The 23,924-nt window shown below is 38.9% G+C and overlaps 1 protein-coding gene across 1 annotated transcript; it reads right to left on the bottom strand.

The window, feature by feature from the left end:
* Positions 1 to 8,150: 8,150 nt before the first annotated feature.
* On the bottom strand, positions 8,151 to 23,705 carry accs (1-aminocyclopropane-1-carboxylate synthase homolog (Arabidopsis)(non-functional)). The gene is made up of 18 exons (XM_057330156.1): positions 22,477 to 23,705; positions 19,911 to 20,554; positions 18,853 to 18,912; positions 18,511 to 18,581; positions 18,294 to 18,363; positions 18,132 to 18,198; positions 17,850 to 17,947; positions 17,373 to 17,450; positions 17,036 to 17,136; positions 16,725 to 16,814; positions 16,403 to 16,448; positions 16,166 to 16,307; positions 13,897 to 14,039; positions 13,662 to 13,815; positions 11,225 to 13,557; positions 10,836 to 11,029; positions 9,379 to 9,570; positions 8,151 to 9,273 (listed from the first exon to the last, which is right to left on the bottom strand). Exons 1-15 carry the CDS (start codon positions 23,087 to 23,089, stop codon positions 13,157 to 13,159), a joined length of 2,778 nt encoding a protein of 925 aa, XP_057186139.1. The 5' UTR covers positions 23,090 to 23,705; the 3' UTR covers positions 8,151 to 9,273; positions 9,379 to 9,570; positions 10,836 to 11,029; positions 11,225 to 13,156.
* Between the last annotated feature and the right edge of the window lie 219 nt (positions 23,706 to 23,924).

Here is a 23,924-nt window from a genome sequence, read left to right as displayed (position 1 = left end):
GAAAATTTTGAGGACTGAAAATGTTTTTATACACTGTAAAAACAACTAGTAGGAATTACTTGATTTTTTGTGTTCATTTGCGCAAATTTTGCACAGTTTATTTTTCGTAAATTTTACTTTTTAAAATATTGTAGCATTTCTGCACCCAGTTTTTTTTTTTTATTAAAATGTACTTAGTGTAATACTGTGTGCAAAAACCTGCACAAATAACACAAAAAATTAAGTAAATCCTACTCGTTGTTTTTTTACAATGTAGTGTAGAGGAAAACATGCAAATTGTTGTTTAGGAAGAAACTTCCCCAAAGGTGATGTCACGCAATTAGATAAACGATTAAAGTATGCGAAACGTATTTATGTTCCTCCAAAGTGGATGAAGCCCTATTTCAGGAGGTTAAACAAATTTAGCTTTTCATTATTCTTCAAAGACTCTTCCTTTCTATATTCCTCTCTCTCTTCCTCCTCAAAGTTTATTTTGTAAATTAATATTCCAAGCAGTGGCCCCTGGTGCGCAGCCATTTGTCAAAGTTAGCTGACAGCTTGCCTCCCTCTCATCACCTTCCCCTGAGCTTTGCCTAATAATCATTAATGCAATTATCAGGACACACACTATTTATTACTGTCCTTCTCTCTCTCCGTTTCTCCCTCAAGCTGCGTCCGGGCCCTCTCGCCCAGAGAAAAGACATTCGTGGTTTTGTTGCCTTCAGGTTGTGACATTTCTGTCCCTCACACATTCTCCATTATTTTGCGCTCGAAATTTAATTAACTTCTGATATTGTGCCGCTTGTAGAGGCTTTTCTCATTATCCAATAATGCGGTATTAGACTCAATCTTTACAGCAAAGAAACAGCGTTTGTGTTCTTCAGACAAACAGACAGAAAGACTCATGTGTTAGGGAGAACGGATCACCAGATGCAAGCTATGTACTCAAGTAAACCGACGGAGATGAACCACGTCAACTGGAATCCGGGACGTTCGGGTGGAGGGTGAACGAGGAAAAGCCGGGTGTCTTCAATCGGAATAACAATGCTCTTAATTCTGTTTTAATTAAATTTGCGTTTTTCCCCGAGTGGGGCGCAGGATCAGACAGCCGCAAGAGATGCTCAGCCTTGCAGAAGTTCTATCGGGTTTGTGTTTAATCATCAGTTCTTCATACTCCAACAGAGTTTCATTCCAAAGTGATGCTGGTCCTTTGCAAAGAAAGAAGTGTTGAAATACATTCAAGTTTAAATGAAAACTCAAAAATCTGTCTGTCTTAAAGGAGCAATGTGGAGATTTTAGCGGCATCTAATGGTGAAGTTGCGAATTGCAACCAATGGCTCACTCCACCCCTTCCCCCTCCCTTTCGAAGCACTACGGTGGCTGACACAGGACTAAGATGTTGTCAGGTTTTCGCTTCTTTGCCGAAGTAGATAACGTATTTACAAAACGCGCTCTGCAGAGCAGTTTGTCCGTTTAGGGCTTCTGTAGAAACAAACAACATGGTGAATTCCATGCAAGGGGACCCGCGGTGTATGTAGACAGAAATACTTCATTCTAAGGTAATAAAAACATAACGCTTCATTATGTAAGGTCTTTATACACCTCTGAAGAAATTATGAATATTATATTGCATTTCTCTCAATAGATCCTCAAAAAAATCAGATCTGGGCTGAGTAGATTGCAGGGGTCTATGTGGGTGTATATGAGATAAAAGAGCATATCTCTCGTTTTTCCCCTAAACGTTGAGACGGCAGCGAAGACAAACGCCGTCTGCTTTCCGCAGTGAAGTCCGCTTATTATTTTCCAGTCCTTTAACTAAAAAGTCCATTATGAGAAATGGCAGGGTAGCCGTGGCCTTTTCAGCACACCGCAGCCCCGAGGACAATAGAGCGCCTGACACAAGCGTTGATTCAGGGCCGCCTTAAACAGTCTGATCTTTAAATCTATTCACTCTGTAATTACAATGGAGGTTACGGGTGAGGGTCCACCTGTCAGAGCGAGAACCGTGTCCAGGCCAGAGCGATCACGGCCGGTGAACATCTGTCAAAATCTATCGTTTGTTTACTGCAGGAGATGGCCGCTGGGATGGCATATGGCTGCCGCTGATGGGTACAGAGTGGCAGTCGATCAGACGCGGAGATGCGGAGCAGATGTTGGGCGAAGGACTCGGGAACGTGGAGCTTTGCGGCACCCTGGAGGAACATTTTATCGCTCAGATGTTGCTCTTTCATAGCTCGTGAAACTTAATGGAGTTCTCATTTATGTTACGTTTAAGTGTCAACTTTGGCTTAGACCAGAGGTTTTCAACCTTTACACCACCCACCCAAAATCTCAGCTGATCCAGGGATCAGATCAACAAATATAAAAACGGTCCCCACTGACTTCTATTTTATGGACACAAAACCAATGCAAGTCGATGGGGGCCAACGGTTTTCATTTACCAACATTCTTCAAAATATCTTCTTTTGTGTTCTGCTAAAGTCATACAGGTTTGAAATGACAAGAGGGCGAGTAAGTGATGACAGAATTTTTGTTTTGGGTTAAACTACTCCTTTAAAAACTGAATAGCATGTATGACGTGATGCCACAACACTGACCCCGGTTCTCGAAATTAATGCATGGATGAGCAACACTGGCGGTGTGTGCTTGACAGACCAATTGCCTAAAATTGGACTGATCTGTGGCTGTAGAAGAATGGCAACCACACATGGCAAAATGGGCCACTTATTGTGGTGATAAAAGGAAATACCCTTCCCCTCTCTGTGTTCATCTATGCGTTTCCGTCCTTTCCTCTCTTGGCGCCCTAGAGAGTGCATCACTCTAATACAAATGGCTTTTCATTCTCTCCCACTAAGCGATCTGCGGATGGATGAAGGGGTGGAAGAGGATAGTGCGAGCTGTTTATTTTGTTAGATGCAGAGATGTGGCCGGAATAGATTTGATTTGCAGTAAGCAGCTTCCGAGATCAGGCCAAAGTGACACGGCAGACACAATGTTGTATGCGCGCGTGCGGACATAAGGCCAGGAGCGTGCGCTGGCCATGTCGCAGGCACTTTGAAAGTCAAGTTACCATTTAATCCCTGGCTCGCCTTACACTACAACAAATCAAATCCTTTTATCCACTATCACATCCCCTAGAGACAGAATCTAGAGAGAGCGACAGGTTCCCCCGTCTACCCCCGCCTGTCTGTCCGATTACGACTGCCTTCTTGATAAACCATGTTTGTCTTTAGACCCGTCAATCAAATCAAGTCAACAAAATACAGTTTGAAATGTTTAAAAACATCCAGCTTTGCTGTCAAGCAGATGCGAGTATGTATACACATCTTCAAGACAAGCGACACGTCGTACAGAGCAACAAACACTCGGTGAGCCGATTACCAGCAACGCACGTTTCAAAAACACACCCACGCAGACGTGTCGCGAGTGCCACGGAACGCCCACTTGCTGTCGCGAAGATGTCCTTCACAATTAGCACGCCGACTCTGAATAGAAACACCCGAAACAGCTGCTGGAGTAGAAGAGGTTGTAGCGCAGTGATCTATCTTTTATTTTTACAGAAAACCATATTCTCACACTAGACTAGATGATCTGGAGTGTAAACACATCTGATAAACATCTTAGAAAAGTCAGTTTTACATACATTCTAAATCATAAACATCTTCTAGACGTTGGTATGACATCTGACAGGAGTCGTCTCAGAGATGTCTGGCAGATGTAAATGCAGACATCAAATGGACGTCTCCCAGATGTCAGTGTGCTATGAGGGGTTCTTATGGCAACTATGTACAAATCCCACGTTTTGCCTTTGTAAGCACTACACACATTTTTTTTGCATATATTTTTCACATTCATAAACAAACTGAGTTACAACCCTAACAGCACATCTGGGAGATGTATATTTGATGTCTGCATTTACATCTGCAAGACGTGTTTTTTTTAATGTTCCATCTGCATTACGTCTCTGAGATGTTTCCTATCAGAAAGACGTCTAGAAGATGTCTGTACGATGTTGATGAATTAGAATGTATAAAAAAGTGCTTTTTTAAGATGTTTATGTGATATTGTTACACAGGGCTGGGTTTCCCGAAAACTTCTTAACGCTACGTCATTCTTAAGTTATACCTTAAGAGTGGTAGCGATATATTCTTAAGAACGTCGTAGTGATACGAAGGTTTCGGGAAACTCAGCCCAGATCTTTTGCAGACATTTTACAGACGTACCTGTGCTGTCTGGGAATTGGGTTAAATATTGTATAAGTTTAGCTGCCAGAGAGACCGTATTAACATCTGAACTACGGTTTAATTTGAAACTATTAAACTTATCCCTCTACAACACGAACAGGGGCAAGTTTACCATCTCCCTCAATATCACATGACAAATGATAGAGGATACAGGTGACAGATCTGGGCTTTGTTGGTGGATTAGTCCCAGCTCAATCCCAAAGCACTTCTCCTGGTTCCCTCTTTACAGATAATAAAACTCTAGTGTGCTAAAAAGAAAGAGTTTGATCAATACCAGCCGCTAGTGGTGCAGATGATCAGTCAGACATATTACATAAGACTAGCCATAAACATGACCAATACAGCGGCCAGTCTCACAAGCGAGGATTGATCACGACTCTAAGGCTAGACGAGATTAACCATTAGCAGAGACAGCGTGTGAAAAACTAGTCTTAATTCAGTCTGTGTCACAATGTGTTTCGAAAGAACCAGAGAGGAAGTAAAAGAGGATTTCCGCGCAAGTTAAAAGCGAATTGGACTCGGATCAAACCCCATCTTAGGCAGGGGACGGGGGTGTCAACTAATTTGAGGTGTCACCAGATTCTGTAAAATGTTCATCACATTTGTCATCTTAGTTTCATTTCATGTCTTAAATGCCATGTTTTTGTGGTTAGGGCTGCAAAAAAATGTCTGACTGTAAAAAAAACTCCAGTTAGGCTACATTATACACCAACTGAGAAGATTTTATAAAAACACAGCACATTACTCTGTATTATTATGTATTATATTCCACAACGCTGAATACTGTATGGTTTTTAGACACCAATTCATCAGACTTTGTTCACACGCCTGAGCAGAAACAGTCCCCACATGTAGCCGCACATTTTTTATTCATCTCTAACACACATGCACACACACACACGCGCGCGCGCACACACACACGCACAAGCAAACAACCTCTCAGCATGAAACAACCCTCCCTGATTTCATTATTTGTCAAATAGGAAAAAATGATACGGGGAATTGGCGCCACGTTTTCACAAGACGTGTTACAACACTGCCACCAGACGGCCAACTCTTATCATTACACCCTGTTTCAATCACAGAGTATGACACACACCAACGCACGCGCACGCGCACACAGAAAGCTCTGAAAATCTGATTAAGGTCAGTTCGCCTTGGCAGCCCGTGTCTTTATTTATCTCAGTAAACACGCGCTCACTTTATTCTGGGAATGTGAAGCGTGGCATAATTAGCACAACATGGCTCCCTAATTGGGCCTTAATTGAAATGAAGAGTGTCGCTAGGGCCGAGACCTCACGTACCAAGCGAGTGGGCGTGTCCTCACTGCCGATCAATCACAGGCGCGCGCGGCTGATGGAGCGCCTTTAAAGTGGCCACCTCAGGCCCAAATCTCTGCGTAAATGCTGTTTTTATTTATGCCCCTTGAATGGTAGACGACGTAACTACACCACATTGTTCTAAAAGACATCGTAGGCTCTATATTTTGACTAAACATATTTTCTTTTCATATTATTAATATTTATGTAGTGGAGCAAATGCCTTACCCACTGCTCTGTTTTTTTTGGGGGGGGGTTAAGACAGATTTCTTCTGGTAACATCCAATAAGATCATTTAACAATACATTGTGTCACTGTACATTAAGAGTTTGGTTCCAAAGCGCTATAAATCCATTTTGATTAATTTGAGTAAAAATGTGGTTTCTTTGCAAAGAAAGCGGCAAGATGAAAAACACTATTTTCTGTTTCAAAGTTTCACATAGCATCTTTAGGTTCTAGTAACATTAAAAAATCAAATCCGGATTTTGTTTTTAAAAGATTTATTATAAAAACTGATATTGGTGCTATATAAATAAAGATGAGTCATTTTTTCCCCAAAATGCAATAAATCCATGACAATTATTTTTTTTAAATGCTTTAAATCCATTGAATCAATATAAAAGTTATTTTTCATATTGAAACGGTTGAAAATACACAACAAAGTGAGTTGATCCTCACATGACAGCCTCTGAACTCAATACAATACTAATCTTACATACAGGCACTGGACTAAAAACACATTCAATCAGTCATCGCTCCTAAAATGAATTCAACGGGTCATATCTTTTTAATGCTATAAATTACTGCCTCATCTTCTTAATCTCCTCACATAAATGATTAGATTTCGATGACTTACGTTTCTTCCCCACCGCAGAAACCAGCACAGGTTCATCAATGCCGTCAAAATTATTCATTTTTTGTTTGTTTGTTGAACATAAAGTACAAAGTAGCTCAGGTAAACTAGGAGCCGACCGTATTCAGAGCGCCGCCATTACTGTTTACAGTGCGTGGAATGCTGTGCTGTGATTGGTTGAGCGGATATATCGCATTCTGCAGAGAAGTGAGACTGCGGTTTGGGAAAAAAGGGAGAAAACATGACAGAATAACACGGCGGATAACGCATTTTGCGTAAAATTAAAAGGTGACTTTTCAATACCGACCTGATACAATACTGATTTTGGCGGAAACTCTTTTTTTTTTAATGGCGTTTATCGCGTTTTGGAACCAAATTCTTCACATAATATTTAGCTCTGCGTAATACTTATCGCTTCTCATAGGCCTACTATTAAAGCATTCCATTCAAAGCACAGCCCTTGAAGAAAAAAGCCAGCGTAAATAAATCCAAAAGGCTAGCACAGCGAGAAATAAAGGGCCCACCTGCATGTCAGCATTGTGTGGACCTCTGAGGTCCTCTGAGAGCTGTGTCCTGCTGAAAAATGTCCTCGAACGATCATAAAAATGGCCCGATTACACACAGAACACACACAGAATGGCTTCCGTACTCCCATCGGGCAGGAAGGCAATGTCAACCGATGCACTCTCAGACTCCCTGCCGTCACAACCTTCAAGGACACTCAAGTTGTGATCTGAGGGCCAATTATGAGCTTTCCTGATAGTAAGTGACAAAAAAGCAGCTCTCGGTGGATTTAATAACAAACTCATTAGGCGCCGCTAAAAAGGTGGAAGTGCCTTTTAATTCGACCTGCACCTGATTAATACACAATTAACAAAGACACTTCATTCATCTCCATCTGGGTGGGATCAGAATGAAACCCTATGGGTTAAGACAGGGGTCTTCATCATTTTTCGGGGGAATGGAGTACCCCATTATACAAAATGTGTAAACGGAGCTATTTAAATAGAAACAACCCTGTTGTCACAGCAATATTATGTTAAGACATTACATTAGCACTGTTATGTTATTGTTGCACATAGGCTAATTACTTTTCTGTGTTTTATTTTTAATATAGATTGCTTGATTATTTTAAGGGATTTGCAGCATCAAAAAAAATTATTTTACTGTGAGATGGTCAATTAAACATTTATTTGAACCTTCTTTTTTATTAAGGCTTCAATGAGATGACTGACCCTGGTTAATGGCACAAAGACTATTCTAGTGGAGGTAGGGGTTGTCTCTGGATGCGAAAGAAATTAGTGCTGATTGTATGCATTCCGTTGTAAAATCAGGCCGTTTTATTAAGTGTCATTCTTTTTTTTATCATTTTGAGCTCCGTTGTCTTTCTCGTGGATCAGCATTGTCGCGACTGTTACACGAAAATTAACACGAGTTTTTTTTTTTTTAAGAATTAAAGATTAAAGAAATTAAAAACGAAGTCATGAATTAAAATGAAATGACAAGAGGGTAGTGAGAGTGAACTATCCCTTTAACGTATTGGATATTAGTGTGGGATTGAAGTGGACTACATTTATGACATTTGTGGTGCTTTATATGTTCAAAAATGACAACATTTTTAAAATGAGTCAAGAATAATCTCAAATTAAGAATAATTACTTCATTAAATACTTAGGCTACTCATTATACTAGAAATATCATACACCGAAAAGAAAGGGTTGCTGTGTTGTTACAATGAAGTATGATGATTCAAACTCAACTTTCTATTTCTTTTATTTATTGACATTTTGTGTTATCGTAAAAACATAAACCAAAAACATTTCATAATTATGCAAATTTATACAATTGAAATCATGTTCAGGTTTTAACAGCAGATTCAAAGACAGTAGAGAAGACAGGATGCTCTTTATATCACTACCAGCAGAGGGCGCTGTTTGATAGGAAAAATGTAGCATTATCACTGAAAAGACTGCAACACTTAACATGTAGGAACGATCTCCAGACAGGGATTCGATTAAACCAGGACTGGCCTTTGTTAAATTAGGATATTTAAGTAGCTTTTACAAACTTGTTTTACAAAAAAACATTACTTGTGTGGATTGTGAGAGAAAACAAAGGCACTGATGTAATTGTTACGTATGTAAATGTATGTTAGTGCAAGCTGTTTTCAGTGTAGACATCTCTAGCATTTTATTTTTGTGTAAAACTAGTCTTTAACCCTGTATGGGAAAACAACCCATAGTGTTAAATCCAGTATTAGCACCTGGGATTATTAAGTACTTAATATATGAATTGCTAGAGGTACAACGTGCAATGTGACTTTAAATCAGGATTGAAAACATTTTAAGAGTCCGTTTGCAACTGGAACAACCTTTCTGCTGATAGTCCGTAATCTGACGCAATCTGACACAACCACTTTTTCAGATGTCCTCACTCAGCGTCAAACAGTGGCAACAGTATCAAAGCCAGTAGAGAAGTTTAACACAACCCTGTTGCTTTGGGGCTCGCTCTCAGATAGCACATAAAGGTGCAGTATTTGACTCATCACAAACTCTTCATCTCCCCCTCTTTTAGGGCACCGACATATACCTTCTGTAACCATGATACTTGTGATTTGAATGATGAGAACCTTCACTTAAAGATCTTGCGTACGCGACCTCCGGGGCCCTCCACCATATATCTGCAGACTTTATGAGGTCTGGCAAAATGTCCGGAACCACCAACTTCTCCACCAGGAAGATCACAGGCAGCACAGCCAATAGCAAAACCCAGCCCACGACTCCCAGCCAATAGGATGGTCCGAGTCGAGTGATGTCGTCCCGGATAACACCGATATGTTGATGGGTGAAAAGAGTCCAGGTAAGAAAAAAGAAAAACCCTGTACAGATCAAATAAGGATGGAGTTAATAAATATGTGGATACTGAATCTGTCCTCTAGGAACCGCTCAAGCAAGTGAAGCTACAATAATACTAAGGTACTGACCTGTAGGTACTAGTGTGAAAAGCAGCAGGGTGGTGGGGTCAACTGCCTGGCCCACCATCAGCAGCGAGCGGGTGTTGGAGTAAGAACGCACAGTCTGAGACGTCCAGCAGAGGGCGAACATGAGGCACAACACTCCAGAACTCACTGACATGAGAAATGCCACTATTGCAAAGACCTTCTCAGCTTCCAGAGCTGTTTGAACAAGACAAAAATAACATAAATATTGTTGATTTATAATGATTTACAGTGACCCAGGGATATCATATGGGGTCAAGCAGGTACATTGCCCATGGTCCTGTTACCAATAATATAATTTGGTGGACCATTTATAAAAAAGTCCTGAGGACAGTGAATCTAAGGCATATCCAGGACTCAAACGGTTTAGCCCTGGAATAAATTTAGTCGATAACAATTTTCCAAGAAAAATCTAGTTTCATCTTACACACTAAATTTGGTAACTCAAATAACTTAATACATACTGTATACTTAAAACCTGATCAACTTAACTAGGGTTATATTTAAAGGGACAGTTCACCCAAAAATGAAAATTATTTTATCATTCACCCTCATGTCATTCCAAACCTGTATGACTTTCTTATGCAGAACACGAACGCTATTTTGAACAACGTTTGTAACCAAACAACATTGACTTCCATTGTCTGGACACAAAACCACCGAGACATTTATCAAAATATCTTCTTTTGTGTTCTACAGATGAAATGAGTCATATACAGATTTTAAATGGCATGAGGGTGAATAAATGATGACAGATTTTGAACTATCCCTTTAACTAAGAATATCTACTTAAGAACTAAAGCCAGTGTATTTTACAATACATTTTTGAGATTTTTTAATGAAATTATAAAGGACGAACCGTAAGAGATCATACTTTTCAATAAAATGTTTCATCCTCTAACGACGGGAAAACCAGACAGGCTACAACTAATAAAACATGCAAGAAATGCAGCATGTCAAGGCCTGTCAGCTGCAGCCCACCCGACCTCAGAAACCCCTCCAACACAAGCACTTAATCACAATATGACATTTCAAGTTGAAATAACTGTTGAGACATCTGATGTTCAGGAATTTCTACACCACACTTTCACAGAAGAATTTCCCCTCTCATTTGGCTAGCTAGTATTGTCTCACATGCGCAGGTCAAAACTTGCCAAATGTTACAAGATTCCTTTTAAGCTTTCAGTTCCCAAGTATATGTTCCTAAGATCTATAAACCTGAACGCATAACAGGAACTCATTTAAATGTTCTGTTTTTGACAGCACTATTTTTACATTGTGGCACATTCATTTCTATATTTGAAAAATTCACAACAATCTTCCTCTTTTAAAAAGAACACACACCACTCTCCATTTACGGAAATAAAAAGATTCACACAAAACAATAACCCAAGCCATAACGCATCTTTATTCTTTCAGATGTTAGAGGAATCCCACATTACCTTTAGCCATGTCTTCAGTCGTCCAGTTATCATCCGAGCTCGTCTCATTCCCCGAGAACCACAGACCCCTGCTATCCAGCCACCGAGGGGTCCAGATGGCATAGTTGATACACAAACTCCCCATCAGTCCAACACACGATTCCATAAATCGAAAACGACTCCTCGAGTCAACCAGTTCTGGTCCTTTCATTATTCTGATGAAAGAAAACGTGAATGGTTACATTTAAATGGTAAATAAAGTTTATATCTTTCCAGGTAATAAACTTAGCTCATCACTTTCATAACACATTGCAAGGTAGGTTGAAGAATTCAACGAACGTTTTGAGTCCTAAGACATTACAATTGGTTATTACTTCAGAAAACAAAATCATTCTTCATGGTTTTCTTACCTGTAATGGCTGTCTGTTATAATGTGAAGCGTCGTTAAAATGTTAATTGACAGATTTGACTGTACAACAAACACAATGTTATCAGCGACTCAAATGAGCATGCTGACATATCAAGTGCATCACAACAGTGAGGTTAGCATGAGGACATACGGACGTATCCATCTCGCTTCCTCTGCACTGTAAAGATTTCCCCCAGCCCACAGTGGAGACCTACCCGCTGTGGAAACTCCCCCTAGCTCTTGCATATACAATCACGGCAGTAGTTAAATTCCCCTAGACACCCTCGCCGTGGTTTGGAAAGTGAAATTATATTCGCTGTTCTCAATGTTAACACGTGCATACTGTAAGCAATAACGTCCAGAACTAGAGAACGTGGACAATTTAAGAACAAATTATAAATAAAAATACTCATTCTAAACCTGTATGACTTTTTTCTTCCGAAGAACAAAAAAGAAGATATTTTGAAGAACGTTGGTCCCCGAACAACATTGACCCTCGTTGACTTCCATTGTTTGAACACAAAACCGCAGACATTTCTCAAAACATCTTTTTTTGTGTTCCACTTAAAGAGTCATATACGGGTTTTGAACCACATGAGGGTGAATCAATCATTACAGAATTTTCATTTTTGGCCTAACTGTCTCTTTAAGAGATTATTTTTTGTTTCTGGTGTCATCGTGGTATGCAGTACTGGAGGCTGTACCACAGTAACCGTGGCAACACATCACACAAGGTCGCTGCTGTGTCGTCACAGTAAACGACAAAGGAAATAAAACAGCCCTTCTCCCCAACCAAGGTGGGCTCACAGGAAACCCTGCAAATGGTTACTTCCTGTGGCTCGTGGTTTGTCACAGATCTGAGACCAGTTCCGCTGTCCTCTCATGATTTTTGGACAACAGAAGCTGTTCCCAGATAATCGCAAAGAGACAAAAAATAATGAGGATCACAGAAAACAAACATGACACAGCTGGGAAAATCTAATTTAACATAAAACATTTTAATGTAAGATTTAACTTATTTATTCAGTAAGGAGCCCTTTAACACTCGACAACCACGAAAATATCAAACGTGCCATGACCCTAAACTGAAAAGTAAAGATAACATCCATCTGGGTGTCAAAATACAAGGCATTTATGGAACAAGTTCATCTTGTAAAGATAAGTGTCAAAAAGACAAAATAAACACATTTTTAATCTAAACCGCATTCACTTTTTATCCCATAACTGAAAACATATATCAAGAATTTGACAGTTAAAATTTAAAATCTTTTGTTGCTAAAATAGTCACATGTTTTTGATCTTTAGCATAAAAAAAATGCCACTGTGCCTTTAAGACTTTTATGTAACGCCGCTCAGACATCGGAGTTTGTATTTATAAAACTTTTACGTTGTGACAGATTCAACAATCTGCCGTTTAATGTGTCTCTGAAAATGTTTAGATCAGACTAAAATACACAAAAATAAAAAAACTTTACGATGAGCATACAGTCAAGTTCTATATGTGAGGAACAGCGCAAAGTTCAGCAATATCAATAAATTTCAGATTTCCAAACCATTTTTTTCAACCTTTAAAATCTTGTAATAGGGAGGACGTTTAGAGTACAAAACAAACTCTTGACAATACTCTTATTTTTTTGTAACAGCTCAAGCGAAATTTGATTGTTTGATACGACAGCTTTAAAAGAATTGAAAGAATTGAATCATGAGGCATAAAAGGAGCTCTCTTGAATCAATGTGACAGTGAAGATATAATTATTTATGATTAAAACAACGTTCATAAAAAACAAAACTTTGATATACAACTGTTGTGATTCAACACAAATGAATTCACAATGCATTTACAATTGTGGGGGTCCCGAGTGTCTTTTTTTTTGGAATTACAGACCATACCTGTACTTAAAGAGAACACATAGTGACACTGTATCATACCACACTACTTCCTTGCTCTGTTTAACAGATCTATAAAAACATCCAATCGTGCTGGGTCCTCTCCAGCTGCTAGTTCAGGCTTGTTTTTCTCCAGCCAATCAGAGCCGTGGATCTGCTGGCGCAGAGTACCGATCAGCGAGCCCAGACTCTCTGAGCCGTCAGCGGATTCGCCGTTAAGAAATACAAACTCCTCGTCAGCCAATGAGACTGGCTCTGACTTTATGCAGCTTATGTCGAATGGCTGTTGGCTTTGTGTGCGTGAGGATTCGACTGACGTGTCGTGATTTATGTTTTCAGTGTCTTCCCTCCTCACGGACCCACTTATGTCATCTTGTTTGCATCCTTTCACCTCACTTAAGGTGGAACCCTGAAGTTCTTCCAGTGCCTTTCTGATCCTCTGGATACCTAAAGAACCAAGATGTTAAAGAACCAAGATGTTAAAGAACCAAGATGTTATACACCAATGTCCAAATGCACCATGAATAAACTGAATCGTAAGAAAAACAGACCTAGCTTGAGTTTATGCTGTTGATCGCTGAAGACGATCCGGAACCATCCTGGTGACACACAGTTGAAAGACTGACCACAGCTGAGGAGAACCTTGTGCTTGATGAAACGCCTCCATACAGACAGCTCCTCTTCAAATGTCCTCTCCCTCAGATACTACACACACAACCACACAAATATTAACTTTATAACTGAATTAAAAAGTGCGGAAGCATAATGTAGTTTCTTGGGTTTAACCTTGCTGAGATCAGCCCAGATGAAGAATCCTGCATTTCTGTTCAGGAAAGGAATTCTCAACTGCTTTAGCTCTTCTGTCAGGTAGCTGTGAGCCTCTCTCAGTCTACGTCTGTTCTCGGGGAGGAACTCTTTATTCAGCCAGTCTGGAAACACCAAGAGAAAAGGGTTCGTTCACAAATTAGGACCACAAAACTTCAAAAGACTGCGCATTAAAATGTATACGTTTTAATATGACTGTTTTTCGGGGTGTAATAATACACTCAGTTTATGATTCGCTACAATACACAATACTGGGTTCGCAATTAATAGCATCATGATATTATTAACAAAATGAATCTGAAATTTAAAAATGTTTGAAGAGTTTATCTGCAAAAACAGATAACTCGGTTTTTAAGAAAATTCAAAACTCATGTTTTTATTATGTTATCATGTTTTGATTGTGTTAGTTATATGTATTTTCTGAGTTATTATTAATAAATCAAAACAACCCAGTTTGATTGATATTAAATGGAATGCACAATAGAAACAAATTATTTTTTAATGGATCTGTTTTTTCAAATAAACTCTTTCTTTTATTTCCAAAACAATAAAAAAAGAAATAACATTTATTATTTACAATATTGTACATTATGTATATTATTATTGTACATACAATTATAGAATTAATCTGCAAGGCTTAACATGACAATTAATAAAAATTTAATAGGCCTGTCACTGAAAACCTGAATTTTAACATAAGATTGAAATTAAGAAAGGACTTGAAGAAAACACCATACAAAACACTATATTTGTAGATGCAGATCATGTGTTGGCAGCTGAACCAATATGTTTGTATCATGACATACTGTGCCACAATACATCATTACGTCTTTTATTTTATCTTATTTTGAATTAAGGCAGTAAGGCCGTGTTCACACTTGACTTCTTTTTTGACAAGAAAAAGTTGACAATGGCGCTTTTTTAGTTATGAAAAACACTCGCAGCGTTGAGGTTACTAATTCCAGCCGGCAATGTTCAAAGATAGCATTTGTGCACGAAGGCAGCTTAGAGAGACAGGCTTCATAACGGAAGTCTATTTGAATTATAAATAAAGAGCGTCTTTGCAATAACCAATCACATTATTTAACTCTTTCCCCGCCAGCCTTTTTTTAAAAAGTTGCCAGCCAGCGCCAGCGTTTTTGATCATTTTCACCAAATTTTAATGGCTCACAGTACATTTTCTGTAACGAATATATGGACAAACAATATGTCCAATGAAAGGACAGAGTCTCTGCTTTTAAACAAAAGAAACCGTATTCTTCTATCTTCATTTGTTCTTTTTTTATCACTCCTTAGATGTGGGTAGGTTTCTTCAAAAATGCATCACTTTGATTAAACAGCTGAGATAATTAACATTTTTTGTCAAAAACTCCGCCCAGATTAGACTCAGAACAATGATTAAAAACCGATAAGATATATACGTTCTAGGTTCAGAGATTCTGTACTTTTTCCAAAGGTGTGTATCAGCGCCACCTGCTGTACTACAGTACAAACAATGATTGCCGTAAAAACTTGTCTTTGGCAGGGATTGGTTGATTGATTGACAGTTGATTTTTAAATGACGAGATTACTCGTCAATGGCGGGGAAAGAGTTAAAAACTACAATACTAATTTCTCGCTAGAAATGCAATCAGAAGTTATTGAAAGTGAAAATTTAACTTACATTTGTCACCATTTTATTTTTTCCAGCTTGAGCCTTCTCGATCAATCACGTTCCTTGCAAGTTGTTATGGAAACGACAGGTCTCTGTCATTGGTTAGCTAAGAAAAAGGTGCTTGACGTAGGGCGTTTTTCTTTTCAGAAAAGTTGAACTTTTTTCAACCTCAAAAGACGCTCTGAGCTACAGAAAAAGATGCTGGTGTTTAAAAAAGCGCTCAGGACTTTTTTGAAAACCCGGTTTACTAAATAGGATTATAATGTAAAACAGACGCTAGCAGCTTCAAAAAAGCAGTCAAGTGTGAACACGGCCTAAGGCTACGTATATTGTACTGTACATTCATGACTGGCATAAAGTGATTCTTTATACAGAATCTGTAAATAACAAAAAAACAACCACAAATAGTATCATCCTTTGACATACTATTTTTGACATACTACGATTCGCGAAACGCTAATGTCAGTCTTACATTTTAGACAAAGTATAATATGACAATTTGTATTCAGATATAAATAGAACAACAAATCAGAACATTGGGTGTATTTGAGAAAGTCATGGAGAAGGTTCACACACCTCTGTCTCGGAGTAGTTGGGCCATCTGGTACTGTGTGGGTCCCGGGACTCCATGGAAGCATCCCAGCTGATCCAAAGCCTGAACCACATCCCTGTTCTCCGTGTAGACCACACCAACTCGTACCCCTGCCATAGCGAAATCCTACACATGCACACAGAATAATAATGTACAAATCCATCAAAATCCTTTAGATTGACAGCCTCATTGTATCCTTAGTGTAACTTAACTGGTCTTACCTTACTGACACCCCACAAAACGTGGGTTCTTCGCGGATCTGGCAACCTATTGAAACGTGCGTGAAGTTTATAATGAATTTACAGGCAATGTATTATAATTAAATTGTCACATACATGGGAAGTTCCCATTCCAGAACATTACAGGCAAGATGAATGAGATTGATTTTGTTTCATTTAACACACACGAGACAGACGGACTGTTAATTTTCCATGACGAGTAATGAACTGTCGTTCTTTCCAATTTCAGCTTTGGGCATGTTAGTTAATTTAGCAAATGAGAGAAGGAAAAGAGAGAGAGGATGTTTGCGTTAGTGTCTCTTACCCGTTGAAACTGAGAACGCTGTGAAACGCGTCCGTCTCGCTGAACACTGAGAGCATGTAAATCTCATCCACAATCACATGAAGCTGATGCCTGGAGCACATGAGAGAGAAAAAATGAAAGAATGAGTACATGAGTGCTGCCGAGGGGGGACAACCTTGAAAACAAACGCAATTTCTCTTGTCTGTAATGGGCAACTTAATTATGCGTACGAAAACATTTGAAAAACAGACTGCTATCACAGATCTCTTAAAGGGACAGGTCACCATTTTTGGAGGTTCAGATTTAGTGGTTGTGAGATTGTTTGAACTCACGTTTTGGCAAAGTTTAGAAAGCTGGTCATTTCATCAGATGAATACAGTTCTCCAAGTGGATTGTGGGGGTTTAGTAAAATAAGAGCTTTGACATTTAATCCCTGCAAGACAAAATATATATAAAATTCATTAAAAAACGTTTGTTTTTGTACAACGGGCATTTTACTAGTATTAAATTTAAGTTTTACGCCATACAAACAACAAGGTTGCTTTCTTGGTGATAAACTAAAATAAAAACTCTAAAATACTTTCTAGGGATACATTTTAAAAATGCAAGATAAACATGTTTCAGAATACAAATTTGATGCGTATATGCTTTAATTTGATTAAAAATAACCTCTTGATTCGCCTCCTTGAGAGAATTCTCAAGCTTCTCGACAGTTAGCTGGAACGGTCTAACATCATTTCCTGTGGACTGTACCAAAAACATACACAAACATAAAAAAATGTAAATAATAAACAAACAAAATAGCATAAAATAATGTTACAAGAACTACTCTTACAAAAATAAGTATACTTCCGAGTTAATTTTATTAAGTGCACCTAAGCAAAGTTCAAGTATGAAATATGTAGCAAGTCCTAGAAATAGCACACTTGTAAGTGAACTATTTCCATACTATTTGGGACTAAATTGGCCCACTTAAGAAGTACATAAAAAGTAAACTGAAAGTATACTTATTTTAAAAGTATAATAACAGCACAGTTGAATAAACTTTTATAAGCGTAATGCTAAAATTACTACTATTTCTGCTTATTGTTCACAGAAAACCCTTCAATTTCCAACACAAGCATAACAAGAGCTTTTGTTAAGCACCTGACTGTCGAGTGGCACATGTCGGAGTTTGACACTGCTGTACAATCCCACGTCCTCCGTTATAATGCCATAGAACGGAGAGGCAATGAGAATGGAATCTGAAAAACACACACACACAGAGCATGAAGTATTGATCAATCTTTATGGGTCGATCATCTTAAAACTGCCAAATATCTGCCGATTAGGCGTAAATGTGAATAAACAGGTTGAAGGTTGCGACTGTGCTTCTGTTTATGACACACGGTAGCAGTTGTATTTTGTAGTGGCCAGATGGTCTCATACCTTCTGGGTCGCAAAGCACAGCTGCCAAAGCCGAGAAGGCAGAGCCACAACCATTTAAAACAACAACCTGCGAGAGAATAGACACATGAGAGCGTGCACACCAGAGTGAAGAAGAAATAATTCACAAAAAAAACACACATATGACGATTAAAAAAAACTCACGTTCTCAGCTTTCAGAGGATTTGGAGAACAGCTATAATCAGATAGGAACTTTGCAACTTCCTCTCTTAGGCTTTGGGGGGGAATAATACACAGAAATGAGCAATACTGTGAAATGAAAGCTCAGTTAAGCATTCACAGCAAAGTGAGGTTTACTAAGAATGACATGAATACAGCTGAAAACCAAACATGCTTCAAGTTATGTTAAAAGTTGACTTACAAGCTGTGGCCTTTCCAGTCGGAATATTGTAAGAAAGCCGGCTCAATGTGAAGCATATCGGGCTGTGTCAGCTGTTGTGAAAACCAATAGGTCAGATACAACATCTACTCCAATATGAATGACATTTTACATCTAACTGTCTGGAAAACTAAAAGCGCAACAATAATCTCTTCAACAAACCACACAATTCAAGGTGTCATTCATGTCAACAGTCCAAATGGTGCAGGATGTGTTTTATGTATTATCAACAAAGTGCTCTCTACCTATTATTGCACAGTAAAATGAATGGTCTTTTTTCATACAAAGGCACTTCACTTATGCATACTAAACGAAATCTCTTACCCGTTTCTGGAGGAGGTCAAAGCAAAGCTTGTTTTCACTGGTTCCCATGTTGATGATGCCCTGAAAAAAAGACATAAAACCACATGCAATTACAGCACAGCAGATGCAGGATAAACAGAAAAGAGCACTTCTTAAGTGTATTAAAATGAGAAAAGCCACACAGATTTGCAACTACATTTCCTGACAGTCCCAAAGGACCTTTGGGTCTTTAGAACCTAGCAAAGTGTAAAAATAGATTGTGTTTATCAGAGGTCTTTTATGTAGGAACATATGTTTATTTTTTTGGGAAACTGCAGACACCCTGGGCAAACGGAATGAATTATCGAAAGAAAAAGTATGAAAATTACAATAGATGGATAGTTAAGATTAATTTCAAGACATTTCAGCAACGTCTTGTTGGGGTGAATGCTATTATTTACAGTTAATTAACTATTTCCCCCAATTTTTTAAGGTTGGTTAAAAATGAGCTAGAGGCAAAACTTTGTAACTTAAAATAATGAAATGACCATTTAGAGGAATGACCACTCAATATACAGCCGCAGAAAAATTCAATTTCAAAATTATTTTCCGGTTTTCTTAATTTATTATTTACATGTATGTGTTTTGGTAAAAGGAACATTTTTGTTTCGTTCTGTAAACCACTAACAAAATTTCTTCCAAATTTCAAATACAAGTATTGTTTCCATTTGCATTTAATTGCAGAAAAAGAAAACTGGAGAAATAGGTGAAAATAACAGAAAAGATGCTCTGTATCAGACCTCAAATACTGCAAAGAGAACAAGTTCATATTCTCTTTTAAGCAATGCAACAGTAATATTGGTTTATTTAGGAAAAGTTCAAAACCTATTTCTTATGTGATAACCTAGACTTTTATGACAGTTTTCATGTGTCTTCACAGTTCACATTGCTGTTGGATGACTGTCACTTTTTGATTTTGTTGAAATTCCCTGGACTGAAATCTAGAAATGCTGATTACGTGAAATTTTGGAATGGTCTCTCCATTTTTTTCCACGGCTATATATAAAAGCTTTTTGGAGTACTTTTCTAGCAAGACTAACGTTTGGGTTTGTGTTCTCGTCGTGTCTGTTGGCGTGATACTGGACGTAGCCTTCCTGCAAGATTCCCTGCTGCATTCGCATGTTGTTGCCACGACGGGACAGGTATGGACTGCACTGGGGTGTCTGATCACCCAAAAGCATGCTGGGTGTGGCTGGTGCTTTGGCACTGTCGAATGACGCCTGAGGAAACAACGTTTGTAAGGAACTGGGTGAAACTAAAGGGTTGGTGACCGGCGCCACACTAGTAGTGGGCTTTTGGTCATCCTCCGTCGTCTCCGTTGAGCCCAAAACTCTAGTCAACATGGACATCAAACGAAACTCGTGTTCTCTCTCTTGCTTTGCTCTTCTCTCCTCCTGCTGTTCCCTTCTCTCATCAGCCCGCGCCTCCTGGCGCAACCGTGCCTCCTCCAGAGCGAGGAAGCGCTCTTCTGCTGTCTGCTGCCAGCTCAGATACCCGGCCAGAGCATTCGTCAACACCCCATCGCTGCCTCGTCCCACCCTGCGACGCTTCCTCTGAAGGAACGATCCGGAAGCTCTGTGCCCTGCTTGGTCGCCATGGCTATCTCCATCTCTGATTGCCATGGGAGCAGTTGCCGGGGATACACCCGCACCGGAGGAGCCAGTCATATTCTGGTCACTAAAATCTGAGATGATACCACAAAAAAAAGATTCAATCAAATGTTAGATCGTGAACGGTTAAGACTATATTAAATGCTTAAAACATGCTCCAGAATGAAACGTAAAGTGACAGTAGGCATTGCAACATGCCAGGTTTGCCAAGGGGAACATCTGTGGTGCAGAACGTAATGCTTTAGATGACAAAATAATGCCAGCAGCAGAGAAAAAGCAATGAACATCATTCCAGCTGGCATGAATACAGCCTTCACACCGCTACACTGACACACACGCCAAATAATTATGGATAATATCAGCGAGAAACAGTAAGACTCTGCAACTCAATAATGTAATTCACTATTACGACCACAATTATAAAAAAAGTAACATACAATTTAGTCATACCATTTTAAACCATTTTAAATCTAGCTGTGGAATACCTGAAATTATTACTAATAAATACAACAAAAAAACTTTGAAACCTTAATGGTTTTGACTATTTTTATAGTATAAAATAGTCAAAAGTTTTATAATTGTTATATAACCACCATAGCCAACTACTGTTGTCGCAGACCCCTTAAGCTTCAAGTTGAAGTACCACGGTACAACTAAGCCTCATATAGTAATATTATGACACCACTTTGCTTCTTGAGTCTTCACCATTTCCATGTTCTAAAGACTTGCATAGTATTACCATAGTATATGTTCAAAGGGCCATAGTTTTGTCAATGTTTAGTTTCCAAACCAAAACAAGGTAATACTATAGTAAACCAGCTGAAAAAACAACAGAAACCTCAATCATGGCAATCATACTGGTCTCTGTGGGTCTCTACTGGTAATGTGTTGGGTTCTATTGGTGGGATGGTATCTGTCACATAGAAACCAACAGAACGCCATTAAATCCTACTGGAATAAACGCCCAAACACACCCCTGCTGAAAAAAAACATAGAATCCATCACAGAAATTTTAATGGAAACCATTGGAATACCATTACAACCCAATAGCTTTTTCCATTAAAACCATTACAAAATTATCTTTTGTAGTGTGTTTTGGGCATTCTTCCAGTTGGATTTCCCTGCTGAAAAAACAATAGACACCATTAAAGATGTTATAATGATTTGTATTGGTTTTAATGGAAACTGTAATGGTCTCTACTGGTATGTGATGGATTATATTGGTGGGATGATAAATCCTACTGGAATAATGCCCATATTTATGAATAATAAAATGGTTTCAATGGAAAAAGCTATTGGGTTCCCTGCTGAAAAAATCAATAGAAACCATTAAAGAAGTTATAATGGTTTTATTGGTTTTAAAGGGATTTGTATTCCCTGCTGAAAAAAACCATAGAAACCATTAAGGAAGTTGTAATGGTTTTAATGGTTTTATAGGGATTTGTATTGGTTTTAATGGAAACTGTAATGGTTCTACTGGTATGTGATGGATTCTATTGGTGGGATGTTAAATCCTACTGGAATAATGCCCAAAACACACTACAAAAAGGCATTTTGTAATGGTTTTAATGGAAAAAGCTAATGGTTCATAATGGTATTTTATTGTAAACCATTAGAATTTCTGTAATGGTTTCTGTTGGGGTTCTATTGTTTTTTTCAGCAGGGAGCTTTTTTAAATGGAAACCATTAGAACTCCTGTGATGCTTTCTATTAGGTTTCTATGTTTTTTTGTGGGATCCCACCAATAGCACGTAGCAGACACCATTACAGTTCCCATTAAAACCAATACAAATCCCTTTAAAACCATTACATAGGGATTCTTTCTATTGTTTTATTTCAGCAGGGACCATAACGAAATTATGTAATGGTTTAATTGTACAGCGGATGGTTCATAATATCTGTAATGGAAACCATTAGAATTTGTATTACTTTATTCAACAGGTGTTTTCTGGTACATTTCTGCAAGCATCCATCCAAACTGCTCACTATAACTTACCTGATGGGGAACACACCATATGCGTGTTTCCCTGCTCCCCATCCAATTCCGTCTGTTCCTGTACGTTCGGACCCGCGTGTTTGTTGTCAACATTACCCTCATCATCATCGTCCACGGGTCCGAACTCGTACAGCATCTCGGGTGGACCCGCCGCTTCATCATCCGAGCTCAAGACCTCCGTCTTGATCTCCAGTATCTCACCCGCTCTGGGCGGGTTGCCCGCGACCTCTGACCCTACAGCAGCATCTTGAACCCCGATCACCTGGCTCGTGACGGGACCGCCCCATACGGGAAAAGTGCCAGAGGATGCGGCGGAGCGGTTACTTTGCGCTCTCTCCATAAGTTCATAATAACGCGTGGATCTCAGCGTCTTTTGCTTGTATTCCAACTTTAACTTCTTGATCTTCTCTCTGCATTGGTCGCCGGTGCGATTAATCCCTTTTTGTCGAAGCGTGTTCGCGATCCGGTTGAAAACATGCTGGTTTCGGAGACATGTCACCAGCTCGGTTTGGACCGTCACGTCTGACCAGATTTGCAAAAGTTCAAGCACTTCTGGTTCGGACCAGTTGCTGCCGCGTTCATACTTTTTGCCGTAGACGTGTATTAAATGCATCGCGGAATACGAAGCGTGTTATACTTGTAGTTTTGATGTTAGACGGTTGCTACCAATGTTCGTGCATGGATACGACAGAACGTTTGCGTAACAGAAGTCAAATGCATGGAAATAGTTGTTGTTTAACACGTTATTTATAATGATCAATCATCTAACCCGAGCACAAGTACTTTACCCCGACCAGAACGCTTTAAATCCTTTACTACTCAGCAAGAATCCTTATATATTTTCAACCCGTCGCTTTTGTTCTTAATTCAAGTCTTGATACATCCGGGTTCACGGCACATGCGTGCTGTCCTTATTCCGGGATAAATTTGGACCGTGACAACAAAGAACGGCGCTGCGCATGCGCTGAGAGACGAACGCGAAGCAGGCAAAAGATTGTACAACTCAAGTGTAATGTTGGCGCGCCATCTAGTGTTTTAACTAATAATGTACAGGTATTTAACGGATTTGTTTGCAAATTGTCAACCTGATATTTCACTATTATTAACCATCTAATGTATTTGAACGATCTGTTTACAGGGAGCATTTCAACATCATTCAGACACATTTAAAAATGCATAAATCTTAAATAAGTATTTTCATTAGAAACAGGTGGCAGCCCTGCTTCTTTTTTATGCCAGAGTACATGAACACAGGGGACATTTTGCCACATGAGACTATATTTATTTATGTTGAACCAGGATTGTCTTTTGCATTGTCCTAATATTTAAAAAAAATGTCAATGCCATTTTATTACATGTTTTACATGTAATTGTGTTTTACTAACAATCAAAATATGTTTTTTGGTTGTTTATTTTAGCAATCTAATGCAATATCTAAACTTTAGTTA

This window comes from Triplophysa rosa, linkage group LG3, assembly GCF_024868665.1.
Source record: "Triplophysa rosa linkage group LG3, Trosa_1v2, whole genome shotgun sequence".
Classification (NCBI taxonomy): domain Eukaryota; kingdom Metazoa; phylum Chordata; class Actinopteri; order Cypriniformes; family Nemacheilidae; genus Triplophysa; species Triplophysa rosa.
Note: the sequence above shows the minus strand (reverse complement) of the source record. Positions and strands in the feature narration are given on the sequence as shown.